This window comes from Columba livia, chromosome 1, assembly GCF_036013475.1.
Source record: "Columba livia isolate bColLiv1 breed racing homer chromosome 1, bColLiv1.pat.W.v2, whole genome shotgun sequence".
NCBI classification, from domain to species: Eukaryota; Metazoa; Chordata; class Aves; order Columbiformes; family Columbidae; genus Columba; species Columba livia.
This window is the reverse complement of record NC_088602.1, coordinates 155501036-155524009: the sequence shown is the minus strand read 5'-3', so window position 1 is coordinate 155524009 and position 22974 is coordinate 155501036. Positions and strand designations below refer to the sequence as shown.

At 38.7% G+C, this 22974-nt stretch overlaps 1 protein-coding gene across 1 annotated transcript in view; it reads right to left on the bottom strand.

Annotated features, from left to right (window-relative positions):
- The window catches only part of MYRFL (myelin regulatory factor like), a gene marked incomplete at its 5' end in the record, with an annotated part of 38746 nt that extends 16947 nt beyond the window's left edge, over positions 1 to 21799 (bottom strand). The window contains 12 exons of the mRNA XM_013367229.3: positions 2389 to 2498; positions 3007 to 3115; positions 3523 to 3723; positions 5546 to 5636; positions 6201 to 6311; positions 7497 to 7573; positions 8629 to 8824; positions 12017 to 12164; positions 14001 to 14092; positions 15574 to 15832; positions 15927 to 15994; positions 21672 to 21799. Of these exons, the coding sequence (XP_013222683.2) occupies positions 2389 to 2498; positions 3007 to 3115; positions 3523 to 3723; positions 5546 to 5636; positions 6201 to 6311; positions 7497 to 7573; positions 8629 to 8824; positions 12017 to 12164; positions 14001 to 14092; positions 15574 to 15832; positions 15927 to 15994; positions 21672 to 21799 (1590 nt within the window). The remainder of the gene's footprint in view (positions 1 to 2388; positions 2499 to 3006; positions 3116 to 3522; positions 3724 to 5545; positions 5637 to 6200; positions 6312 to 7496; positions 7574 to 8628; positions 8825 to 12016; positions 12165 to 14000; positions 14093 to 15573; positions 15833 to 15926; positions 15995 to 21671) is intronic.
- Between the last annotated feature and the right edge of the window lie 1175 nt (positions 21800 to 22974).

Sequence of the window (22974 nt, the reverse complement as noted above, 5' to 3'; positions counted from 1 at the left end):
AGGTAACCAGTATTTCATCTATTTCTGAGCCAAAATTGGTTACTTATCCACTGTGGGCACACAGTAACAGCATACTTTCTTTCCTGTATTTGAAAAAATGGTTTTCTCATACTAATGTACAACCAGACTAATGCCATTAAACCTTGGGTGAAGCTATTACTGCAGTTACTGTTGCTAAGTGTTCTAGTCTAATCAAGTCATGCAGAAGTAAGGCAAAAGCAGAGGTTTGCCTTTCACGTCGTAAATACTACACACCTTTCATTTAAAGGTGAGTGCATTCCACAAAACCAGACAGTATTGTATATAAACAAAACCGGAACACAGGTATCAGTGGCGAGCTGCAAACCTCTCTACTGCCAGAAGGCCAACAACCTGTTTAACTAAAAAGTGACTTAAAAATAACCTCCTTTGCCTAGAAATGTGAAATCACTTATGTAGTCACTTGTCCTCATATCAATGATATGTAGCAGCTGCCCTTTCCAGTCTCTTCAAATTATTCATTAATCTCTTCTGGGTGACTTCAACTAGTTGAGAATTTGGCTTATCTGACAAAATGAAGGAATACTTTCTTTGGGGAAAAAAGGACTGATGAGAGTTTTACTGCCTCACTGATGACAAAGTGCTGGGCACAGTGAGGTTGAAAAGAAAGATTCTTGTCCCAAAAAAGCAATTTCCACACAGGTGAGCCATTTCTCTAGAATGCAGCAGAACCTGGTTCAAATGTGTAATGCAACCAACTAATTTTATGGAGTTCGACAATAGGTAACTAACAAAGAGACGCAACCAAATCAGCCAATATCTTGCTTATCTGGAACTAAACTTGGAATATGAAATACTAAAGTTCAAGGCATCATCACCTGCCGAACCGTAAGCAAATATATGAAATACTGTCCAGTTACTACTCAAGGTGCTGGAGTTGGTAGCTGCAGATATTTAAAACAGATGTTCCACATGGGACATCAGATGTCCCAGGAACATGAATTCAATAAACATCTTAAACTTTAGACATAGATATCTCCTGCCCTGTCTCCCCAAAGGTCACAGAATTGACATTCACATGCTCTGCCAAGGGTGTTAGAAGAAAGAGGAGAAAGCACAGGTTGCACTGCAGTGATTTACATAACCAAATTAAAACAATATCAAAGTGTTTGTGAAATTATCTCAGATCTAGCCAGGCAGTCAAGAAAAAGCTAAGCAGTATATAAGCCATTGCTTTAACAACTCGTTTCTGCTTGGGCCACATCTACATCACCCTGCGGGGTGCAGAAGACTTTCTCCATCTGACAGGTAATGTCCCTGGAGCACATCCAGGCAAGTGCCATCCGGAGACCCAGACTACAGAGGAGAAGGAGAACACAATGGGCTCAACCAGCAGTGCTGTGAGGCACTGTTACAAACAGTATTATGTGTGATATTTCAGCAAAGAAAGAGATTTCCATTAGATACTTTTTGTAGCAGTTTTTTCCACTAAATCAAAAGCTCTGTTGTCCAACCTAAATTTTTTTTCCAGAAAAAAAAATGACTACCCCAAAGGAGTTTATGGGGGAGGCTCAAGAATGAAAATGATGCTGCAGCTGCTGAAAAACATAACAGGAAGGGCTAAAGGGCAAAATGAACCTCATGTCACTGTCTAACACCACTGCTCTTCTTTGAGCATCTGCAAATCAGCTACAGGCTGGAACCCTGACCAAATACAGCAAATCTTCTAAAAGTCTCCTTTTCAACAGTACCTATAGAAAATGCTCTTTCCACAGCTTCATTCAAGGTGTCTTATTCATCCTTTCTTTACATAGAATACAGCCTAGCTGATTTAAGCTATTAATTGAACTTATTTGTAGCCTGTCAAAAGAAGACAAGTGAAATGCAATATATTTATAAATATTTTCTCCAAGTTTGGTGGTGTAAACTTGTGTTTTCTATAGGAACTTGTGTTTTTCTATAGAAAAATTAAAAAATGCATTATTGTAATGAATAGAGTAAGGAAGTTTTTATTTAACTATTTGTGCCATAGTTGCTTAATTGATATCTGGAATACTTAATTAACTTCAACACTTAAACACAAAAGAATGTTTTGGACTCACATGTGTTGGACTAATCCTATGAAATTATTATCCACCTTAATTCAGCAAAGTTAGGATTTTTTTCTGTTTTTATTGTATGTTTATTTATTATTCTAACAATATTCTAATGTAAATCCATTTGTCATCAAAAGATTCTGCTATTTACTAATACCTGGTTGTTCAGTGTTTCTCAGTTATTTGCCAAACGCTATTTTTGTAAACACATGCAGGCTGACACCTTTGTATAAAGCATAGTGTGTGTTTATAGCTCCATATACAAAAGGGGCAGTCTAAACACACACCTCCACTTTCTCTCTCAAGACCGTACCTTGTCAACCATGAGGAAGTTTTCTATTTTTTGTCCATCATCACAAACAACATCTCCAACTTCTGTAACAGCTTGAGGCAAAAGATCCTTGACTTCCTGGGCTATTATTCCTGTTCACAAGATAACAAAAACTGAAGTCAGGAAACACAGTGGCATATCATTGACCATGGTTGTGTGCTTTGAACTGCCCATCCTAAAAGCTAAAGGTTTGGTCAAACATGACCTAGAATTTCTCTGTGGTAGGAAAATACAGAATTTCACCTTTTTTTTCCTTCCCCCCCCATTCCACAGAAAACAAACAGAAACCTTTAGAATTCCTATTTCCCTAGAATTAGAATTCCCTATTCCGCAATAAGAACAAAACTGTTTGTGCTGACAAAGTTCATGTTCATTAAACCTCTAGAAAAAATTACCCATCTTTAAAAAACGAAACAGAAGTTGGAAATTTACCAGAAATACTTAATTTTGGCATTTTTATATCACAAAAGAAACACAGCAATGTGTGGAATTGTAGTACCCTAAGAAATGAAGATGAAATAGCGTGCTGTTAAAAGGCACTATGGCACAGTGAGCAACAGTGGAAGTAAATGAAAAATAGGGACAGAGCTGACCGAATACCTGTTTCATGGGTGTTTTTTATTCCCATAACAGATGCAAATTCAGGCTTGTAGTCATACTCCACCAGCCTCATTTGCGTTATTCTCCTCAACTGCTCATTCGTATCGACCTAGTTGGACAAATATCAAGATTCACATGTTGAAACAGTTAGAATGTCACGGCATCTAGGACTACACTGAGATAGCAACAAGCCTGACATGGCCATGTGGCCAGTCTTCACAACGATAAATAGGGATGATCTTTCCATTCCCCCTTAGCAGAGTGCTATTTGTATTTGTATTGCCAGCTACCCTTCAGTCTGTTATCTCCCATTTACACAGATATCCCCAGTTTCTACACTCAGCTTCTTCCGGTGTCTGTAGGTGATGGCTCTATGGAGCACAGCAGTACACCCCATTTCTTTAGGCCACATTTCAGCACACTGAGGGTAAAGAAGCTGCTTCACTTGTCAGAACAATAATCCACACGTGTGCTGTGGTGCAAACATAAATGCCCTAAATACTCCACAGCCCTCACCTCCCGGATATTCTGTTTTGCTCGGCTGTCAGATGGATGCATGACTCTGCCCATAACTTTTGCATTTCCACAGACAACCAGTGCTTCATCTGGTGCATCTGTGTTAATTCCTACTCGACCATGATAGACTGTCGTCTCTGGAACATGTCCTCGCTGCCACAGTACATCACTGTCATTCTCAAACTGCCCTGGGTTAGATGCCTAGAAGAAAAAAAACATTAAAGATATAGTATAGCATGGGTGCACTATTGCTTAATCCAAAATGAAATTATGAATCTTTGACACTTAAATTGTATTCAAGAGCTTTCCTGATGCACCAACAGAAAAGACAACAGAGCAGAGTCACTTCTAAGTATTGCTGCTCACACCGCATTGGCCTCATTGCCTTTTCCCTTGAATTCTACTTCACTATCACTTTAAGCTAAATTTTCAATGTCCAAAGCTTTTCAAATTTTAACTTTGACATTATGCCACATAACCATTCTTTATGTAGCAGCAAATTTTAGCTGAGGCTGGAAATCAGAAAAGAGCAAACAAGGCAGAGATTAAACGTATGTGGTTCATAAATTCCTCTGTAATGTTTTGAATTAACCCATATTATCAATTTCATGCCAAGGAAACAGGGTCTTTCAAAGAACACAAATAAAACTAGAGAGTGTGTAGAATTAGAAAAGGCATTTCATTTCAATAATTAATCTTGGCTTGTTTGGGTTAAAAAACAAAACAAAACAAGAAAACCCCAAACTTTTAAAGAAACCAGGCTTTTACAAGGCCTGGTCACCTGCAAGGCAAGGTGCTGTGTATTTGTCACTGTCACAATTAGAGAATGATCTGATATGCCTGACAACCACTACTCAGCTGGCAGTTTTGTTATGTGATATGCAGGTGAATAAAGGGACAGAACATGAGTTGCTTTCTCTCACGGTGCATTTACACAACTTTGCCACTGCTGTACCCTGACACTAAAGCCCTGTCAGATATCTGGAAAATCACTTTTATTTCTTTCCAGCTTTCCTGTTGATATTTTCACTACTTCAAACCACAGACTCTTCATCCTTCTGCTTTTCTGCCTTCTATTTTCATTGTCTGGAATAGTGGTCAGGTTTGCAAAATCTCATTCCCTCGATTCCTATTAAAAAAATTGCCTCACACATCAGAGGAGATCTCTTCATTGAAATTTAAAAAAATCTAAAAGTAAAATGGTAGAAAAATGTAGATTTCTAAATCTCCCATAAAATGTATCTCATATAAGTTAACAATAATCAAAGGATGAGTCAAATGTGAAAATTCAACAGCTTTCCAAAATTAGTAAAGAGATTATATTTGTAACACTGCTACATGCAGAAACAGAAATCCAGACAAAAGCAGTATTGTGAAAATTAATGGATAAAAGAAGAAAATAACTAAAATACGCAGGGATGATACAAACACAATGCATCAATGTCCTGAAACAGAACAAGCCACAACAGCCAGGGTGATAAAACTTCTCAGCAGGGCGGAAGAGTACTGAACTCCAAATATCGCTTTCAAAGCCCTTTCACAGCTCCACCCAGAAAGGAGCTCTCAGCCATATTGCCCTGCAAAACCTTAACTGCAGGAACAGGGTTTATGGCACATGAGGACACAAAGTTATGTTCCAGACAAAAAAGAAGCCAGGACTGAAACCACCTGAAAGCCCTCACCTTCCTTTGGTAGTCCACACACACTGGGGATTTGCGCTTTTGCTCTCTCCAAACCCTAATGCTAAGCCAGGCTGTAATCATAAGCCTATGCAGATGATGTGCCACCAAAAAGGACTCCAACAATAGCCTGCAAAAAATTATGCTGGAACTAAAGGCTTTTGATAGTCCTGATAATTAAAGGACAACAACATACTCATACAATACGCAACTATATTTGTTTTTCCTCAAGCTTTTTGATTCAATGGTAATTTTTATGCTCAAGCATCACTTTCACATAGTCTCCCATGAATATCAAAACAGTAAATATATTTCACATGAAAGAAATATAAATTTTTACCTACCCTCACAATGATCTTTTCAGAGACATTCGCAGTCAGTAGGTAGAATTGGTCCTGAGAGACAGCATACAGTCCAACTACCAGCATGAAGTATCTAATTTGAAATCGATTTAACAAGACAATAACTGAAATAATGTCTTCTCACAGAAGAAAAAAAATATATTTTTTTTTTTAAATGCAACTACTGGTACATAAAAATATACCCAGAACATTTTAAAAATACATTTATGTTACAATGTGAAAGACAAAAGATTTCGTCACTCTCAAACAATATGCTCTTTCGGTCAGCATCATCCCTGAAAATGAATGAAGTAATTTTGACAAATTTAAGTAATGAAGACTGAGAGATGAAGACCATCCCTTCTCCAGAAGAAACTATAATTATTTGGCTTTTTAGTTTCCTGGTTTCATCAGCCAACATACTGGCTATGATTTCCAGAAACAGTCTCTAACCAGGATGATATTTTTGTTTATTCTTACATCATTCTGTGACTCTAAAAGAGAGGTCTTTAAGAAAATATCAAGTATCACAGAATTTGAAATTTAAAAAATCACAGAATTTGACAATGCTGAGATTTTTCACAAACATCGGCTCCATTGTAAAGCAGACCTTCTCTTTTCCAGTTCACACACATAGGCCAACTAGGTACCACAATACCTCTGGTCAGGATTAGGTTTCCCCTTTTTTCTCATATTGTTTGCTGTTGTTTCACTGAAATGCAACCTTCCCAGTGTTACTTTAGTTATCTGGTCCCCTGGCAGGTCAACTCTAAAACAGAAAAGGGAACAAGATCAGGGAAACAAGCATTTGGAGATCTACCTGGCTCAAGACAGATTTCCTCAAACTCGTTAAAACAGTTCTGAGAAAAACTGACGAATGGAAAAACAGCAGAACCCCAGTAAAAATGCAGTAACCCTGGTTTATAAAAATGTACAAAAACCGCAGTAACTACATCAAGGAGATAAACAAAGAGGATACAGCATCAGTTGTGGGAAACTGTTGTTAGTCATAGGAGTCCTGTTTGTATACATTCTTAAACATAATAAAACTGTATGTGTTCCATATGATGGGTATATGTTGCTTGCCAAGGGTAACATTGCTAATTATTGGATCTGAATTTCCACATTAGAATAAATAAATTTCACTACTTGTCCTATTTTTGACGTGCACATAGCTCATATGTCTGGAAGTACAAAATATACACCTAGATCTCAAATACATAGTGGCACTGCTCCTGTTAGTGATAAATAATATGAATAAAGAGCTTGCATGGAGAAAATAACAGTCCACCAACTGCATTTTCCTCTGGTATAAATGAAAACTACACCATTGTCACCCACAAAACAATTCAAACTCAGAATTTATTCTTCAGTACACAAAAGGAAGAAAAGTGCCATGATAGGCATAATTTAGTGAAAATTGAACTTAACACTGTCTATCTTTTGTTTGGTTTAAGCCTTATTTAATTATTTATAGAGAACACGGCAGCTCCAACAGAAGACATTTATGCCAGAAGAACAAACATAGATGCTGCCAGGGAGTTAAGCTGCAGAGAGTTCCAGGGAGAAGCTGCACGGACGTTTCTCTCCCTTAAAAGCACTGTAAATATGTCTCATGGCCATGTAGAAAAGGAACATTATTGACATTTCTGAAGATGAGAAATGCATCTGCCATACAGTTCTACACACCATACAACAGTCTTGCTAGCTAAATCTAAATATTTTGGATAGGCATAACTCACACATTTGTAAAGCTGACAAATTTTTTCCTTAATGAAGGAACACTATGTATATAATTACTATTATAATTCTGTGTGCACACCCAGAATCAAATTTGGATAAAGATTAGAAGACTGGCTTAGACCTACTCTAAGTTTCCAAGAAAACAACTACTTCACATTTCCAACCAATCAAGTATTGAAAGAAAATGGAATAAACTTCTCAAAATACTTACTTAACAGGATGGAAAGTTTTTTTGCTTCGATCTGACTGAGACTGTTCAATAGCAATCGTTTGATTTGGAGTTTCCACCTACAAAGAAAAAAGAGTTTTCAAAAATAACAAGAATATTAGGTTTTCAAAGAGGTAAAATTTGCAATAGACATGAATAGGCAAGTTGTTCCTTTAACAGTGAAATCTCTCTCATTTCTCATGGAACTGTAGAGAAAGTAATATCAGAAGTGACTCCTGATCAACTGACACCTGAGACTGTTGTGTTCTAGCTGGTCTGAAGCCCTTGTGGACGTAGTTTGAATGAAAAAAAAAGAGTAATGCATTAATTTACAAAAGAAAAATTGCTTTCTGAATCTAGACTGCTATTGGCTCACTCTATCCCAAAGCATAAACACAGATATTTAACACGAGATTTTAACCTAAGCAAGGTAGTTACATGTTATTGTAATGTAAAGTCCTATAACTTTCTTGAATGATACCAAGCAGCACTTTGCTTCAGATGGAAACAGATGACAGTAATATTCATTAATTTCTTCTGTATTAGAACGCATTAAGCAAAACTGGTAGTAACTGCCTCGTAAAAGAACTACATCACTGAATTTTGGTAGCAAGTAAAAAGCCTGGTAAAATCTTTCAGAAAGATTAAAGTTTCCTATTTCTCTATATGTGAGTTTGTAGACCCGCATTGGCTGGGAATAATTTGGTTCTTAAAATGAAAATGGAAAGCCCAGCAAGAAGAAACAGAGAAATTGTGTTGATTTTCCTCTATTTTGTGGATCTTTTTGTCCAATGGCTAAACTAGCCACCCACACACCAGCCGACACCCCTGCACTGCCCAGAGGGAACAAAATTTTAGCCAAAGAGAAGTCAGCCAATGGAAGTCAGTGAAACTATGGCAAACAGGCAAACATGACATCTTTCAGCATATATCAGCACAAGCATCCATAAAACATGGGGGACTTTTTGCAAGAGTTCCCCACAGAAGTTACTAGGAACTTCAAAGAGTTCTCTTTTGTCAGTTCTTGATCAATAGTTACTAAGAAAATAGTTCATTTCAATTATTTACCCTCTTCTATAGAAAATTACATACTAACTTATTAAAAGCAATAAGTACAAAGAAGATAAATACTTGCCTTTATTCCAAAAGCTTTCAAGTAAAACTTTTCTATTAGTTTTCCCCCCAGCTGAGTGTTTACATATTTTGGATGTCCAGTGACTCTAATATGGACTGTAATTTGGAAATGATTCTTCTTCTGGCACACAAAGGCATCATCTGTTGTTGAAAAATTAAATCCTTTATCTGTGACAATGTGACATCCTATAGTGGGTCTACAAAAACAAGAAGGAAGAATAGCAACTTTAACTACAGGGATATTCGAATGACATCTTCAATTCCTATTTTTTATGTGGTCTGGAAATTGATCTGATTTTTACTGTCAAAATGGGAGCTGAAATACATTTTTACAATCACTAGTTCTACTGGTATTTTCTTCTTAGCCTCTTAGAAGTGTAAAAATGAAAATGCATATAAAGCGTACTCTAATTCTAGACTGACACATTAAGAGTTTGAAAACCAGAGGTGGGGAAGCTCACAGAGTCCTCGCCTACAAGTCTGTACACAAGAATTCCATGCACCCAAAATCACAACCAAACCTTTTAGTGTATCCAAGCATTCGTTTTAACATCGCTATGAACAACAGAGCTGAACGAGCGCTGCAGACAACAACGTGCTAATGAGCCAGCCAGACTCCCTAGTTCGGTCCCCAATTCCCACACCAAGTGCCTCTGCAGAAGCTGATGGGATTCAACTAAGGCTTTACTCAAACTCAAAGAAAAGCTGTTGATACTGACGCTCTAGCCAGATGACTAAGAATTTCTCATTTATAATATAAGGTTGTCTATCCTTCCCCAACTAAGGAAACCCCACTCTGCTTATTCAAAGGGCTAATTTGTCACCCAGACAAAATGGGTATTCTGTCCTTATGATTCACAGCAAACAAGGAAAGGTATCAAAAGGTTTTTCTAAAACACCCAATGAACTGTCCATCCCAACAATGTTTCAAGTCCTCTGATTTAAGTAATGGATAATTCTGAAATAAAAGGACTGCATGGCAAGATTCTCTTATATGGACATTGGCTTTTCTTACTAATGAAAGTTTGATGATGTTGATCTCTTCTGATGCTACTGAGAACCTCCTTAACACAACTACTGAAGATGGTTCTTCAGAACTCATCCATTCATTTGCACATTATTAGTTGGAAAAATCAAAATGTACAGACTTTACAAGAAACATATACACTTTGCTATCTTTTTAGAAATTATGAACGAAAGGCCCCTTTCAAACAATCATTGATTATCTGACACAGGGAATGAAGAGAAAACTACTTCGCAACTACTCCAAAACTACTCAGTCATAGGTTAATCCATATTTAAAATGATAATGAAGTGTCTGCCATATCCTCAAACCATCATTATTAAAGAAGAAAACTTTTTCAGTTTCGTCCTACAACTGTCAATTATTTTTATTTATGTAGGAAATGTATGTATTTCATAGTAGGGAGAGGAGTCATTTTTCAGATTTAGCTGTGAAGCAAGTTCCTTAGCTGACATTCTTAAAGCAATTTCAGAGTATTTGCTAACAGGCTGGCAAGCAGATTGGGAAGCAAAAGTACAAATTCCGATTTCTCCAAGTTGAATTGTTTGGAACAATGACTCCCAAAGAGGAATTGCATGTTTATAATTTTCTGAGTATGCTGTTTACAGTAATTAAAAGCAAATACATATTTTCATTTGCTTGCACAAAGAATGGTCAGTCTTTACCAAACAGTACAGTAAATCTTGGAAGAACATTTAGGTAGCAAAGGATATCCCTGTCACACAAGCATCCCTACTAGAAATACACTTACAATTCCTCTTTCTGTTCAAAATTTGAGTCTTCGGACAACATTTGGAATAGAGTCCCATCAATCACTATAGTAATGGAGCAAGGGACTAAGAAAGTACCAAGCAGACACAATGCAGGGCACAATTAATGGTAGAGCAACATTTTCTAATGAATCTACCTCACCTAACAGCATTTTATTGTGAAAATGAAATAATCAAAAGGTTAAAATAATGGATTAATAAAATGGAAAATCATAATTAACCTGAGAAATACCCTTAAAGTGGGCACAGCAGTTTCAAGGTACAGGACCAATCCATCCCCACTGAGCACTGGTAAGTTCATGACTCTTTTGAGTCTAACAGAATACAGGATCCCTGCTCAGAAAATCTGTGTACTCTGCCATAATTAAAGGGCATCTTGGAACAAAGGCACTGCCATTGGCCTCACTTACAACTAACACTGACTTCCTCTGCAGATAATATCTCAATCCCCTTCCACAGTAATGGTAATGGTACACGGTATTTGGATGCTTATATTTGGATACTTTAATGCTCAGCATAACATTGTCTTTGTTGACACAAGCCACCAAGAAACATGAGTCTGGAACTTGAATTTTAAATGTATGGGAACCAACAAGTAATTGGGTAGCAGCAGGAGCGCAATCTCTCGCTGTCAGCTCACAGCTCTCATGTAGTTGTTGACTGAACAGGAGTCAGAAGCCACTTCTATTTGGACTGACAATTCACATCACAAACACAGCTGGTGGTTTCTTGGCCCATCCAGCTCCCAAGGAATAGTTGGGTATGGACACTAAGCTGTCCGCTCTCTTGCCATGTCCATACCTTAGGAGAAAGGCTGTGTGGGACGTAGTAAGATGCATATTGCCCCTGTCACTGTGCACAACCAGGGAACATCAGTGTCCAACAATGACACTGCTACACTCCAAACTCCCAGGAATGCTCTTAGCAGGTTGGGCTAGAGGAATATTAAAGTTTACTATGCTATTTAAGTCTTGTGGAGACAGTGACAAATTGTTTGCACCAATCCTGGCAAACTGATCAGGTACTGTAGAAGATGCATCTTTAAAAGGGCTTATTCACTAAATACTAGAATGGAGAAAACCAGGGATGTAAAGGTATGGCCTTTCCCAGATCATGTGGGCAAAAAAATTATTTATAGTTCTCATTTATGCAGGAAAATTCTAAATCTTTGACTAAACAGCTGCACGTCATACATATATGTCTACAGTTATTAAGACTTAGGTTATATGAGTCTAGAAGGTATCTTCTATTTCCATTTTTCTTTAATGTTCAGGCTATTAGAGGGAAAGGTGCCATATACTCAGCAATTACTTGCCCAAATGCTCTTGGCAAAAAATAACAGGTATTTTAAGTTAAACTCATTTTTTCTTTTGCCCCTAAATCCCTGAAAGGAAATCAGAAAACTTGGCATGAATTTCAAGCAGTGTTTAAAGTTCTGCTTATCTGATGCCTCTGCCTGCTATACCTCTCCTTCTCCATCCTCATTTTCAGTAAGAACAAGGGATGCCCAATGTATAATTTATTCCTACAAAAGTATATTAGCAGCAAAAACACCCCAAGAAACCACTTTTCCAAGTGCAAACGTCAGTGCTTACAGTTTTTCATAATTAGAGTTAAATAAGCTGTTCCACTGAGAAGTTTGATAAGGTTGCCATGTTAGAGCTTGACAGCATTTTTCCAAAGCTGCATTCTGTCCATCACTGTCATATTCTTGCACTTCAGCAGCACAGTCCTTAGCGGTTGCTGTAGAGAGATAGTAACAATTCACTTATTACTTCTGCGAATAGCCAAAAATCTTGCATAAGCGTATTTATAAATATATTTACATATATACATACAGATAAAGCACGAATATATTGCATATATATTTAAACCTGATTGTCCTTTACAGTTATTCCAAAAGATAGTGTTATATTCCTTTGCTCTAGAAAACAAACCTTTCCGCTTTCCTGATTTCAAAATATTACACAAGAAGCACTTCATATTTTTATTTTCTCCAAAAGGATGGATAGTTTCCTTTTGGGAAAAATAAGAAGAATGGAAAGCAAAGCATTTTACAGTAAATCCGCAACACTGCAAGAAGCAACTAAGCAAAATAATTACATACGTTTCCCATTCTCTCTACTACAGGTTTAAACTGAATATACTCTAACTCAGTGCAACAGGTACTTAATTCCAGAGCAGGAGGCACAGTTTTCCAATAGAAAGCACATCCACCACTGCTTCTAGTTGATGGGTTAATGCTTTCTAACTGTACATTACAGCACTCTGAGATAGACCGGGTCAGCCATAATTCTCTGAAATATTAAACATTTTATGAAAATGGAGGAGAATACGATAAGAGAGACAGATAAGAGAGTGCAGTAAGGACGGCAGAAAATATGTCATTGAGAGTATAAGCTGTGTCCACAGCCAGTGGCAGCACCGTAAGACAGAGGCAACAGAATCACTTCAGATCCAAGCTTCATTTATAATACCCCACTTCTGACACACAGCAGAGTGAAAATATTCATAAATAAATAAAATTGACACAGTAAAGAATTTCACACCTCTTTTCTAAATGATCCCCATGCCACTTTTACCAATAGCTGTGTTCCTTTTTCAATTTTCAATAGCACGTGTGCCAGTGAGATTTTAATAACAATGACTCCCAAGGAAAGCATATTTCAAAGCTGTGTTTTTACATATTAAAAAGAACAATAGCAATTTTAGATATATAAATGTCTGCTCATCTTCTCTTTCCAGCAGTGGTAGAATTAGAGGACTAGTCACAAGCAAGCAACACTGATCAAATAAAAGATACGAAAGGATAAATAGCCTACAAAACCCAGTTGCTAATCATTAAAAGTGTCCCAAAAGATTGATTTAATGCATAAAATAACTTACTCTGAAGACATAACAAGCTACTCTCAGATTTTCCACTAACAGACAAGGGTGAAATTCTTCAAATTTGTTCATTACAAATTGTTCATTCACAAAGACCCTCATGCTTCACAGAAGCTGATCCATTTCTGTAGACGCCTGATAAGCCTTTTTGTATCAATTCGTATAAGCTTAGCATTTTTTATCTCGATAGAAAAATGAACCAAATTAATTTGGGGAAGGGGTGGGGAGGAACACACAGCTTTTACCAAGCTTGCACATGGACACACTTAAGAGAAAAAAAACAACATGAAGTTGAGACAATAAAGAGAAACTGCAATCTGTTTGCTCATCCACCACGTTAATCCCCTGTTCAGCTGACCCAAGATGGTTTCTTTGCCCAGTCAATTTAGCGCTAAGCAAAGTCAGCAGAGTGCGGTATCATCTGTGCACTGCAGGCTCACTCATGGAGAAAGGCAGAATATTTTGCCTGGAGTCCGCAAGAAACATGAAACTCTAACACTTCTTCTCTCTTCATCAAATATAAATAGGTCCTGGCTTTCAAAAACACTGAAAAGGTAAATTCCTCCAAACCTGGCAGTGGAGTACAGACTGTTAATACTGCTACCTTTTCAGAGCCAGGAGAAGCTGTGCTCTTAAAATATTTACTCGTCTACAGCATGAAACATTAAATTTCATCTCCACACAGTTGCTTACCTTGTCTGGAGTCCTGAGATCGGACTGGAGAATCAGTGGCATCTCCCAATAATTGTGAGAGCTTCCTTTTTTTTCCTGGTGCTGCAGAAATACTTTTTAGAAAATACATGTGGCATTACTCATTTATAAGTAGAAATACAGATATCACAGAATCATAACAAGAGAATACCCAGGTATCTCATTCTAACTATATTGTCATCTAAATTCTGATTTCCCAGGGGGTGGAGATTGCTGTTGACTTTTTAAAACTGAATTATGCAATTTTTCCTTCCAAAATATAAATTGTTTTACATTTTTATTTCATACGAATAAAGAAGCCGATCTCTTTTTAAAAATTTACATAGTGAATCCGTGGCATGGTTTTGTCACCTCCTGACATTTGCATTAAAATCACAGCTTTCTTTTAAATAATTGTACTCCACCAAGTGTGAACTCACTTTCCCTCTTATACAAAGCCCACTAGTATCAGGTAAACTAAAGCATTAATGAGGAGATCTCAAGGGGCAACTGATGGGTAACAGTTCTCCCCTTTCCCAGAAACTGAGATGCAAGGGAAAAACCTTATTCCAGAGTTTTGATATTATAAAATGTGAGCTGGAATATCCTGACAGATGGTAATTTCTTCTGGATGGGGGAAAATACAAGCCAAACTCCAGGCTGTCAGGCCCAGTAGGTACTCAAAATAAGGTTTCTCCGTGAGCAGAAGAAAAGCCCACCCGCCATATTGTTATTCTTTTTCTGGGTTTGTTCAAAAGTTCTACACTTATTTAAGAAGTATTTTGTATCTTAATTTCCAATAACTAAAGTATTTCCTCAAAAATAATATGATTTTGACTAACTAGAACCTTCTACTGGAAAACAAACTAATAAAGAAAATAAACAGCTTTACTGAGAAATCCAGGCCCAGCTTCCTTCCCCCTCATCACATTTACCACGTAATTGAGCTCTGTACAGAATAGGAGACAGAGCATCTGCAAGCCCAGGACTAACAATGATGAATTCACATTTCTTTCCCATAACCAGGGAAGTCACCCTCTGGCACACATCAGTCAATTCATTCTTACTAGGTATCGTGGTTGGATGTTTGCACTAGCCAGTGTATTTTAAATAATTAAGCATCCACAACATGCTGATGTGTGAATATGGCAGATGGTAGATGGAAACAATTTAACTTGCTCTACATAGATGTGACAGTTTTGATTGGTTTTGTTTTTTTTTCTCTCATGCCACTTGTCAGAACACTTACAAGATCCTTATGGACAAATCTCTGCAATAGGTATTGCAAAGTGCCTGAATATTTTTTATAATCCAGGTATGAAGCACCTGTTGATCCCTCCTTAGACTTCTAACATTTTTAAAAATTGAAATCCATTCCTACTTCCACTCTGAACTTCAACTGTTTTAAGAACCCTCAACGAAAAGTGTCTCAAAAATGTCTAAACACTGCCATCCTGTGGAAAACCCTACACCCACGGGAGATTTTACACCAGTCTTAAGCCATGACTTCAACCAGCTCTACTTTTTTCTTTTTTTGTATCTGTCTCATCCTTTTTATAAAAGCTTTATAATTTACCCAGAAATCTGAGATGCATTTGGTTGAAAATATGAATAATTAAAACCCAAAACGTTGGAGGATGTAGAATTATTCCAAGCAGTCACAGAATTTTCTGTCTTCAGAGAGCAGCCTTGGGGGATGGTGCAAGGATGACCACTGGCACTGGGGTCAGAGTACGTCTCCATCAACCTGCAGGGAAGCTTGCTTGGTGCCACAGCAGATGAGCATGGGAGCTGAGTCTGCAGCCCACTGGGCCATGCAGGGTCATACCATGGGGCTGTAAGAAGTAAACAGACAAGAAAATAAGGAGAAACAAGGGGAGCTGGAGGCCTTTCTATGAGGCTGGAAGAGGATAAATTCATGTGACCTACTCTGAAGCTGTGGCGGTGAACACCGTTCTGATCCAGAGTCTGGTGGAGAGTCTGGCAACTGGCTTTGCCTAGGAATGAAAAAGAGATTTTAATGTCTAATGGAAGGAGACATGGAGGATGACCACAAGGCAACGCTGAAAGCAGCTGAAAGACCACCAGGCTACTGACAAGGGACTTCAGGAATCACTGCTCACCATGGTCGCTGCCCCTACACACAGAAGCAATGTCACACTTCATCAGACCATCTCCTATGGTCCTCCACCTCTCCTCCATGCAGGAAGGCTCCATCTCTACCAGCTCTTGCCCAAACCTCTCCACCATGACACACTGACTTCAGTCCTTCTTCCTTCCCATGAGTCATTCTTCAGTTATCTCCAGGCACACCAGCAACTCTGAATACACAGAGCTCGCAGAGGCTTTAAACCCATTCTCTTCAGAATAGAGGTTAAAATATCTATAGCGTCTTTATCCACTACCAAATTTCTTAAGACCTTAGTTTGGCCAAAGCACTCTCAGTCACTACCAGATGTTAGTAGGTCTCATTTTAGCACCTTGCTCACCAGAGGTGGCAGCCAAAGAGCAAAGGAAAGCAGGAAGTTGCCACACACATGGCAAGTGCATTTGCCCACTTTGAAAGAAGAGATTTCACAAGCTCACAAAAAAGATCTGGAAGCTTAATGTGGGGTTTCCATGGCTCCATGATGCCTCAGGTCATCAAGGAAGGGATGCAACATATAGATGGTCTCATGATCGAGAGGTGGACTTGACCATGGACACTACTGCACAGATTATTCACAACTGTAAAACATGAGCTACAATCAAGCAAGCCAAGTGGTTAAAGCCTGTGTGGTATGGGGTGGCAATAGCTGAAGTATAAATATGGGGAGGACTGGCAGATCGACTGTATTGCACTCCCATGAATCCAGCAAGCACTATGTGCTTATCATGGTGGAGGCAACCATCGGATGGCTGGAAACATATGCCACATCCCATGCCACTGCCCAGAACACTATCCTGGGCCTTGAAAAGCAAGTCCTATGGTAATGTGGCACCCTGGAAAGAACTGAGTCAGACAACAGAATTCATTTCCAGAACAACTTCATAGACACTTGGGCCAAAGAGCATGGCATTGATTTGGTACATCACATCCCCTGTCATGCACCAGCCTCTGGGAAAATCAAACAGTACAACATGCTGTTAAAGACTACATTAAGAACAATGAGTGGTGGAACTTTGAGTAACTGGGATTCAAATTTAGCAAAGGCCACCTCGTTACTTAACACCAGGTGATCTACCAATCAAGTTGGTTCTGCCCAATTGAAGCTTCCACACACTGTAGAAGGGGATAAAGTCCCTGTGGTGCACATGAAGAATGTGTTGGGGAAAACAGTCTGGGTTACTCCTGCCTTGGGTAAAGGCAAACCCACCCACGCGATTGCTTTTGCTCAGGAACCTGGGTGCACATGCACCCCCAATGCATACCTCAGGTGGATTTGATTCTGGGTGAGAACACTCTCATGATGTGAATTGTATAATGGTAATTGCTGCATAATATTATACACCATACTAACACTATTCAGCAAGTACCTTTCAGGTTAATGAAGAATGAACTTCAACAAAACCGAACAAAGTGCAGCAACGATGGAAGCAGATCTCTCTCCAATAACTGGCATCCAGACACCTCCTCGAGGTCAATGCCTCTGATCTGCAAACCATGAGTATGGTCTACAAGTCTCGGATGCAGCATGCAATAATGAGGCAGTCCAACATGACACTCCTTTTTTCCTGCCTGTCCTGATAGAGTCTAAAATCATGGACTCAATGAATATTTCAAAGGAATGCCATGAACTAAGGGAGAAAATATCTGTCTGCATATATGTGTGTCTGTATATATATATATATATATATGTATTTAAGATGGCAGTAATTAGTTGAAATGTGTTGGTAAGTGTAAGACCTGAGCATGACATAAATGGTATAGAATAAGGGGTGGAATGTGCTAGGTCAGCTGAGATAAGGTTAATTTCCATTCTGCCAGGACCCAGAACTAAAGGCGTTATTCAATACCATATCAAGTCATGCTCAGTTACAAAGGGGTGGACCAGGGTGGCAGCCTCTCTTTTCATTCTTTCATTATTGTTATTACTGTTTGCTCATTTTTCTTCACTGTTCTGTTAAACTGCTCTTATCACAGTCCGCAAGTTTTGCCTTTATTTTCTGATCCTCCCCTCCATCCACCATGGGTGGGGGAGTGGTAAGCGAGTGGTACGTGGTTTTAGCTTCTGGCTGGGAGGGCCTGGAGCTAAACTGTGACAGTAATAGCAGGACACAGTCCCAGCCAGGCCAGTTACACTCTGACAGTCATCACAGGAGCTGGGGACTGGAGGCACGACAGAGGAATCCTGGCTGGGAATCAAGAAGTTCCATGTGATACGCAGCCATCTCCTTGCCAAACCCCACAGCCAAGCAGGAGATTTATGTTTTATCACCACTGCCTGGGGAGGTCATCATGGAAGGTCAAACAACCAAGTGTGCTCTGTGACTTTTAGTGTTAACTGTTTGTTACTTAAACAGCTAAATCTCTGAAAACACAACCTCTCCTCATTCCTTTCTAAAGAACTTCAAAAGCACACTGCTCTGTACAAGAACATGCCAGCCCCTATTTTCCTGTGCAGCTTTCTCCTGATGTTCAGGCAGGAAGTGGATGTTTCCTCATGTGCAGGTGATACTCCAAGTTTTACTCTCAGCTTGTCTCCCAGCAGCTCAGCCTATTCACATGCCTGAGGCTTGAAGGAAGGTTCTTGATTATTTATTCTTTGGCACATGTGCGTTATTATATCTCCCTGTGATACCTTGTATTGCTTTTATACTTATGGAGCTTCTCCTATCAGACGGTGTGTAAAGGATAACTCTGTTGGAGCAAGACCTGGAACTACACCATAGTTTAAGCTAGGCCAAGTCCTTTGTGAGTAGCTCACGGTAACAAGCAGAGGTTCCCACACTATGTAACAAAACCATTTCATTCCTTCTGCCTTGAAAACGGGAGCATCCTAACACCACAGGCTATGCTTCTGTCTCCAGTCCACTGAGTGCACAGGTCTGTCACATCCCCCATTTTGTTTTTCAGCCGATGATGGTGCTTTCAAAGCAGCTTAAGGGAGGCAAAATCCTGTGCCATCTGAGTGCCATTTGAAGGAACTGCAGAGCGTCCCTCTGTTACATTAGGAACAGATGGAGGTTCAAAAAACCGACTTTTAGCCCTTCCAGGTATTCATATGAACTGTAGGTTCAAACACTACTCTGAAGCACTACCTGGAAGACAAGTGCTTAAGATGCATAGTAGGCTAAAAATGCTAGAGCAGAGAATGGATGACAGAAATTGCGTGAGGCACATCTCCTTCACTAAGGCACAGTGTTGTGGCAGAAACTGAGCAAAATAAAATTGCTTAAGGGGACACCTTCCTCTTCAGAAAACACGTGTGTTCCCACATACAAATATTTTCAGGCATCAGTGGAAAATTTCCATCACCTGATTTTCAGTCTAGTGTTTCTGCTTCAGGTTTTGTATTTTTGAGGTTGGACGGCATGCAAGAGAACAGATTGCGTTTTGGTCACAGCCTATTACTTTTGATGTGTTCTTGTGTATTTCCTAATGGTATCACTACAGGTTTTCTGACAAATTGCATCCACAAGCCTGCATTTTGTGTTAGCTTCAACTACATGATTACTCTTAAAAAATAAAGATTTCACATTAGAATAATCTTTAATTTCCTTCAAAACAAATTTTCTAATGCTTTTAAATACCATGTCTACTGCTCTAAACATTGTTTTCAACAGAGAGCTAGTAAACATTTGATTGTTTTTATGTGGGATACTTGACCCATAGCTACTGAATTCCAAATTCCTTGTAAAATTTAAAAAGATATATCCATGAAAGTCTAAAACTTCCTTTCACGTTCATGTTCCTGGTTTTAAACACTGTCTTGGCTACTCAATTTCTGCTTTAAGTTAGAGTATTTCAGTAAGATACGGAGACAAACACTTTCTAGGACAAATAAAGTAAAGTATAGAGGTAGTAGGGATATGTCTCCAAGTTAGAACTTTGCTCAAACTGGTATTGTGCTTTTTAAGGAAAAAATATTCTGTAGTTTAAATGATTCTGTATTACAGACGTAGTATAGCAACTAAATGTGTACTTAGAAAAGGACATGCAGCCCTTGTTCTCCTTTCACCACTCACAAGTAAGCTGTTACTGTAGGAGAAGATGACAAAATTCCATGGTGCGCCACGTGTGATGTAAGAGATGAATAAATGTAACATGGATGGCCTGTCTGGTGTAAGAAAACCTTTAATGGACACTTCTAGATGTACCCAAGACCTTGGTGGTAACTGCGCCCTTTTCACTGCAGCCTGCATTCTGCATTGCACATGCTGTTATGTTGATCTGCATTATATATATATATATATGAAGGATTTAGTCTTTTTCTACTTTGACATGTTTTAGCAAGTTCCTTTATGAGATTCTGTTTATGTAGAAATAGTCTGCAACACAGAAAAATACTTCATAATTTCACTTTTAGAGATCTAGTGATTCAGTAAATGTTCTTCTTAATCCCATAATTAATAAAGTCTTACTGTAGTATCAGTGTAAAATCCTGTTGAGCCTCCAAACCCATAGTAGCTTTAGAGATTATTTTCTTGCATGTAAATACTTAGTAGCACTTGAACTATAATATCTAACATATCTAAGCTACATAATAGCATATATGTATGCACATTTATATTTCTGCTATGGTTTATGTATAAAAGCAAAAGAACAGCCTTTTAAAGTTGTCATACAGGAGTTCAATAACCTGTTTAACCTGGTACATGTGTAGCTACTTGAAAAATAAAGGTTATGTATAATTATATACAATAACCTCTTCATTCTGCTTTAATTTTATAGCATGGCAGAGAGAGAATAAATTCATTAGTCATGATTTAGAACAGGTAGAAGGCTATTGAACCCACTGTAAGTAAGCATGCGTGCTGCTGAGTGTGGCCAGAATGAAAAAAATCCAGTGTTTAATTATTTTTAAAGCATCCCTTCTTGCTCTGTTTCTTGGCAAGTGCAACTGTCAGCCCATTAATAGTATTTTGTGTTGAGCAACAGGGGTCTGACAGTTGTCTAGATGAAAGACTTGGGTTTGAACTCTTTGACAGATCTGCGTGGCTTAACTTTCCACCCTTGTCCACTACCCTTTGCATTATGTATCCTTTGTATCTCTTACAGTTAGTGTCAGAAGAGATTAATGAACAGTTTCTCTGTTATGAATGAAGCATTAGGATGAAAACAGTAGCCTTGCTTCCCTCAAACTGGGAGATTAACATTATTCTCTCAATTTATTATACATTAGTCTCACATCACTTATTCTGTCCATAAACACTAAACTAGCACTTACTGGAATGTTAAAATAGCAGCTTTACATTTAATGCCACAATTAGTATAACAGCTGTGAATTACCCCAGACTTCATTATCATTCATTCTGTTGGACAAGACAGCCCTATTTCCATTACTGCCTGTAATTAATTTTTCCAAGTCTTCTTAGACAGCTGCAACTAAGTAACTATATCAAGAGAGACATAATCCTCTTAAACTCAGATTTCAGGTCTGATCCTTGCATTCAGATTTTATCATGGTACTAATGAAAACAATTTAAGAGATGTTGGTGAGGAGAGGAGGTACGTGTTCCTATAATACTTACAAAGTTCCAAACTCTAGGTCACTACTGATGAATTCTTCCAACATACTTGTATCCACCATGGGATTCTCCAAAGCTCCATGGACATCTTTCCCTAAAATTAAAAATGTTAAAATGATGGAAGTTATGAGAGTTTAACTGAGAGGGAATGATCAGTACTTCAGAGTGAGTTGCACTGCCTGCTCTCCTGCACAAAGGAAAACCCAAGTCCATCCTGTCTGTGTGTAGCAGGTGCACCACACTTCTGGCTTTAGTCACTCTGGGAGAACGGATGATGCATAATTCAGAGTAAAAGAGGATGTGCAGGGGCAGATGAAGACACAGCAGCACCAGGCAAACACCAGTTCATGCACAGCACTAGGGCTTCACTGAGTTACCACAGCAAGAGTATGAAAGGGACCAGTCTGCAACTGGAATCGGGGGGTTTGAAGATAACTTCGTGCTCTGGTACGTTGGGATCAAAAGAGGCGATTGGGTCAAAGCTCAGACATTGTCACACACAGATCCACTTTATGTGTTCGTACTGCAAGTGAGTTTCTGAAACACTCAGTTTAAAAATCCACCATCCTGAGCCTAAAGAAAGCAAAAATAAAGCCTTAGAAATGTCTGGTGGCTTCCTTTCATTCTCAAAAAAAAAAACCAAACAGCCCACTAACATGTTAAATGTATTAATAAATAGAAAGGTTCAGTACTTTGTCCTTTGTTGCTTGGTAACTGAAGGCTATAAACAGATTTTATGATTTCAAATCCTCCAGAATTCATGACAACTTTTGAGGAAAGTCAGCCGGAACTCTCTAAAAAAAAAACCAACAAAACCAAACAAACAGCACTTCTTTGTAGGCTCTCTACCTCTCCAGCAAGCCTGCCATAAATACGGGTGCGGGCAGTCAAAAAGCAAATAAGATAAGGACATTCAAGTTACTGCTGTCTCCAGCGCTGGCTCTGCCCACTGCCACGCAAGATAAAATGGACAAGCCTACAAATCTCAAACTGCGTGACTCAGCCCCGAGCTTTTGCCCTCAGGTCTGCAGCAGGGTAGAACACGAAAGGTGAATCACTGTCATTGGGCACAAGAGCAGTAACTGCCTTTGGCGCTTTTACTGTTTTCCCACTCTGCTAACAGCAGACACATGCATGGTAAGAAGTCATATCATAATATTTTTTCTATTGTTTTTTTTTTTCTAATGTCTCTTGTCCAACATGGCTCCTTCTTCTTCCAGTGTTTAGACACTATTTAACTGCAAGCAGCATCTAAAAATCCACTTTGACCACCTCGCACAGGAATTCCCTCATGTGTCCATCTTAA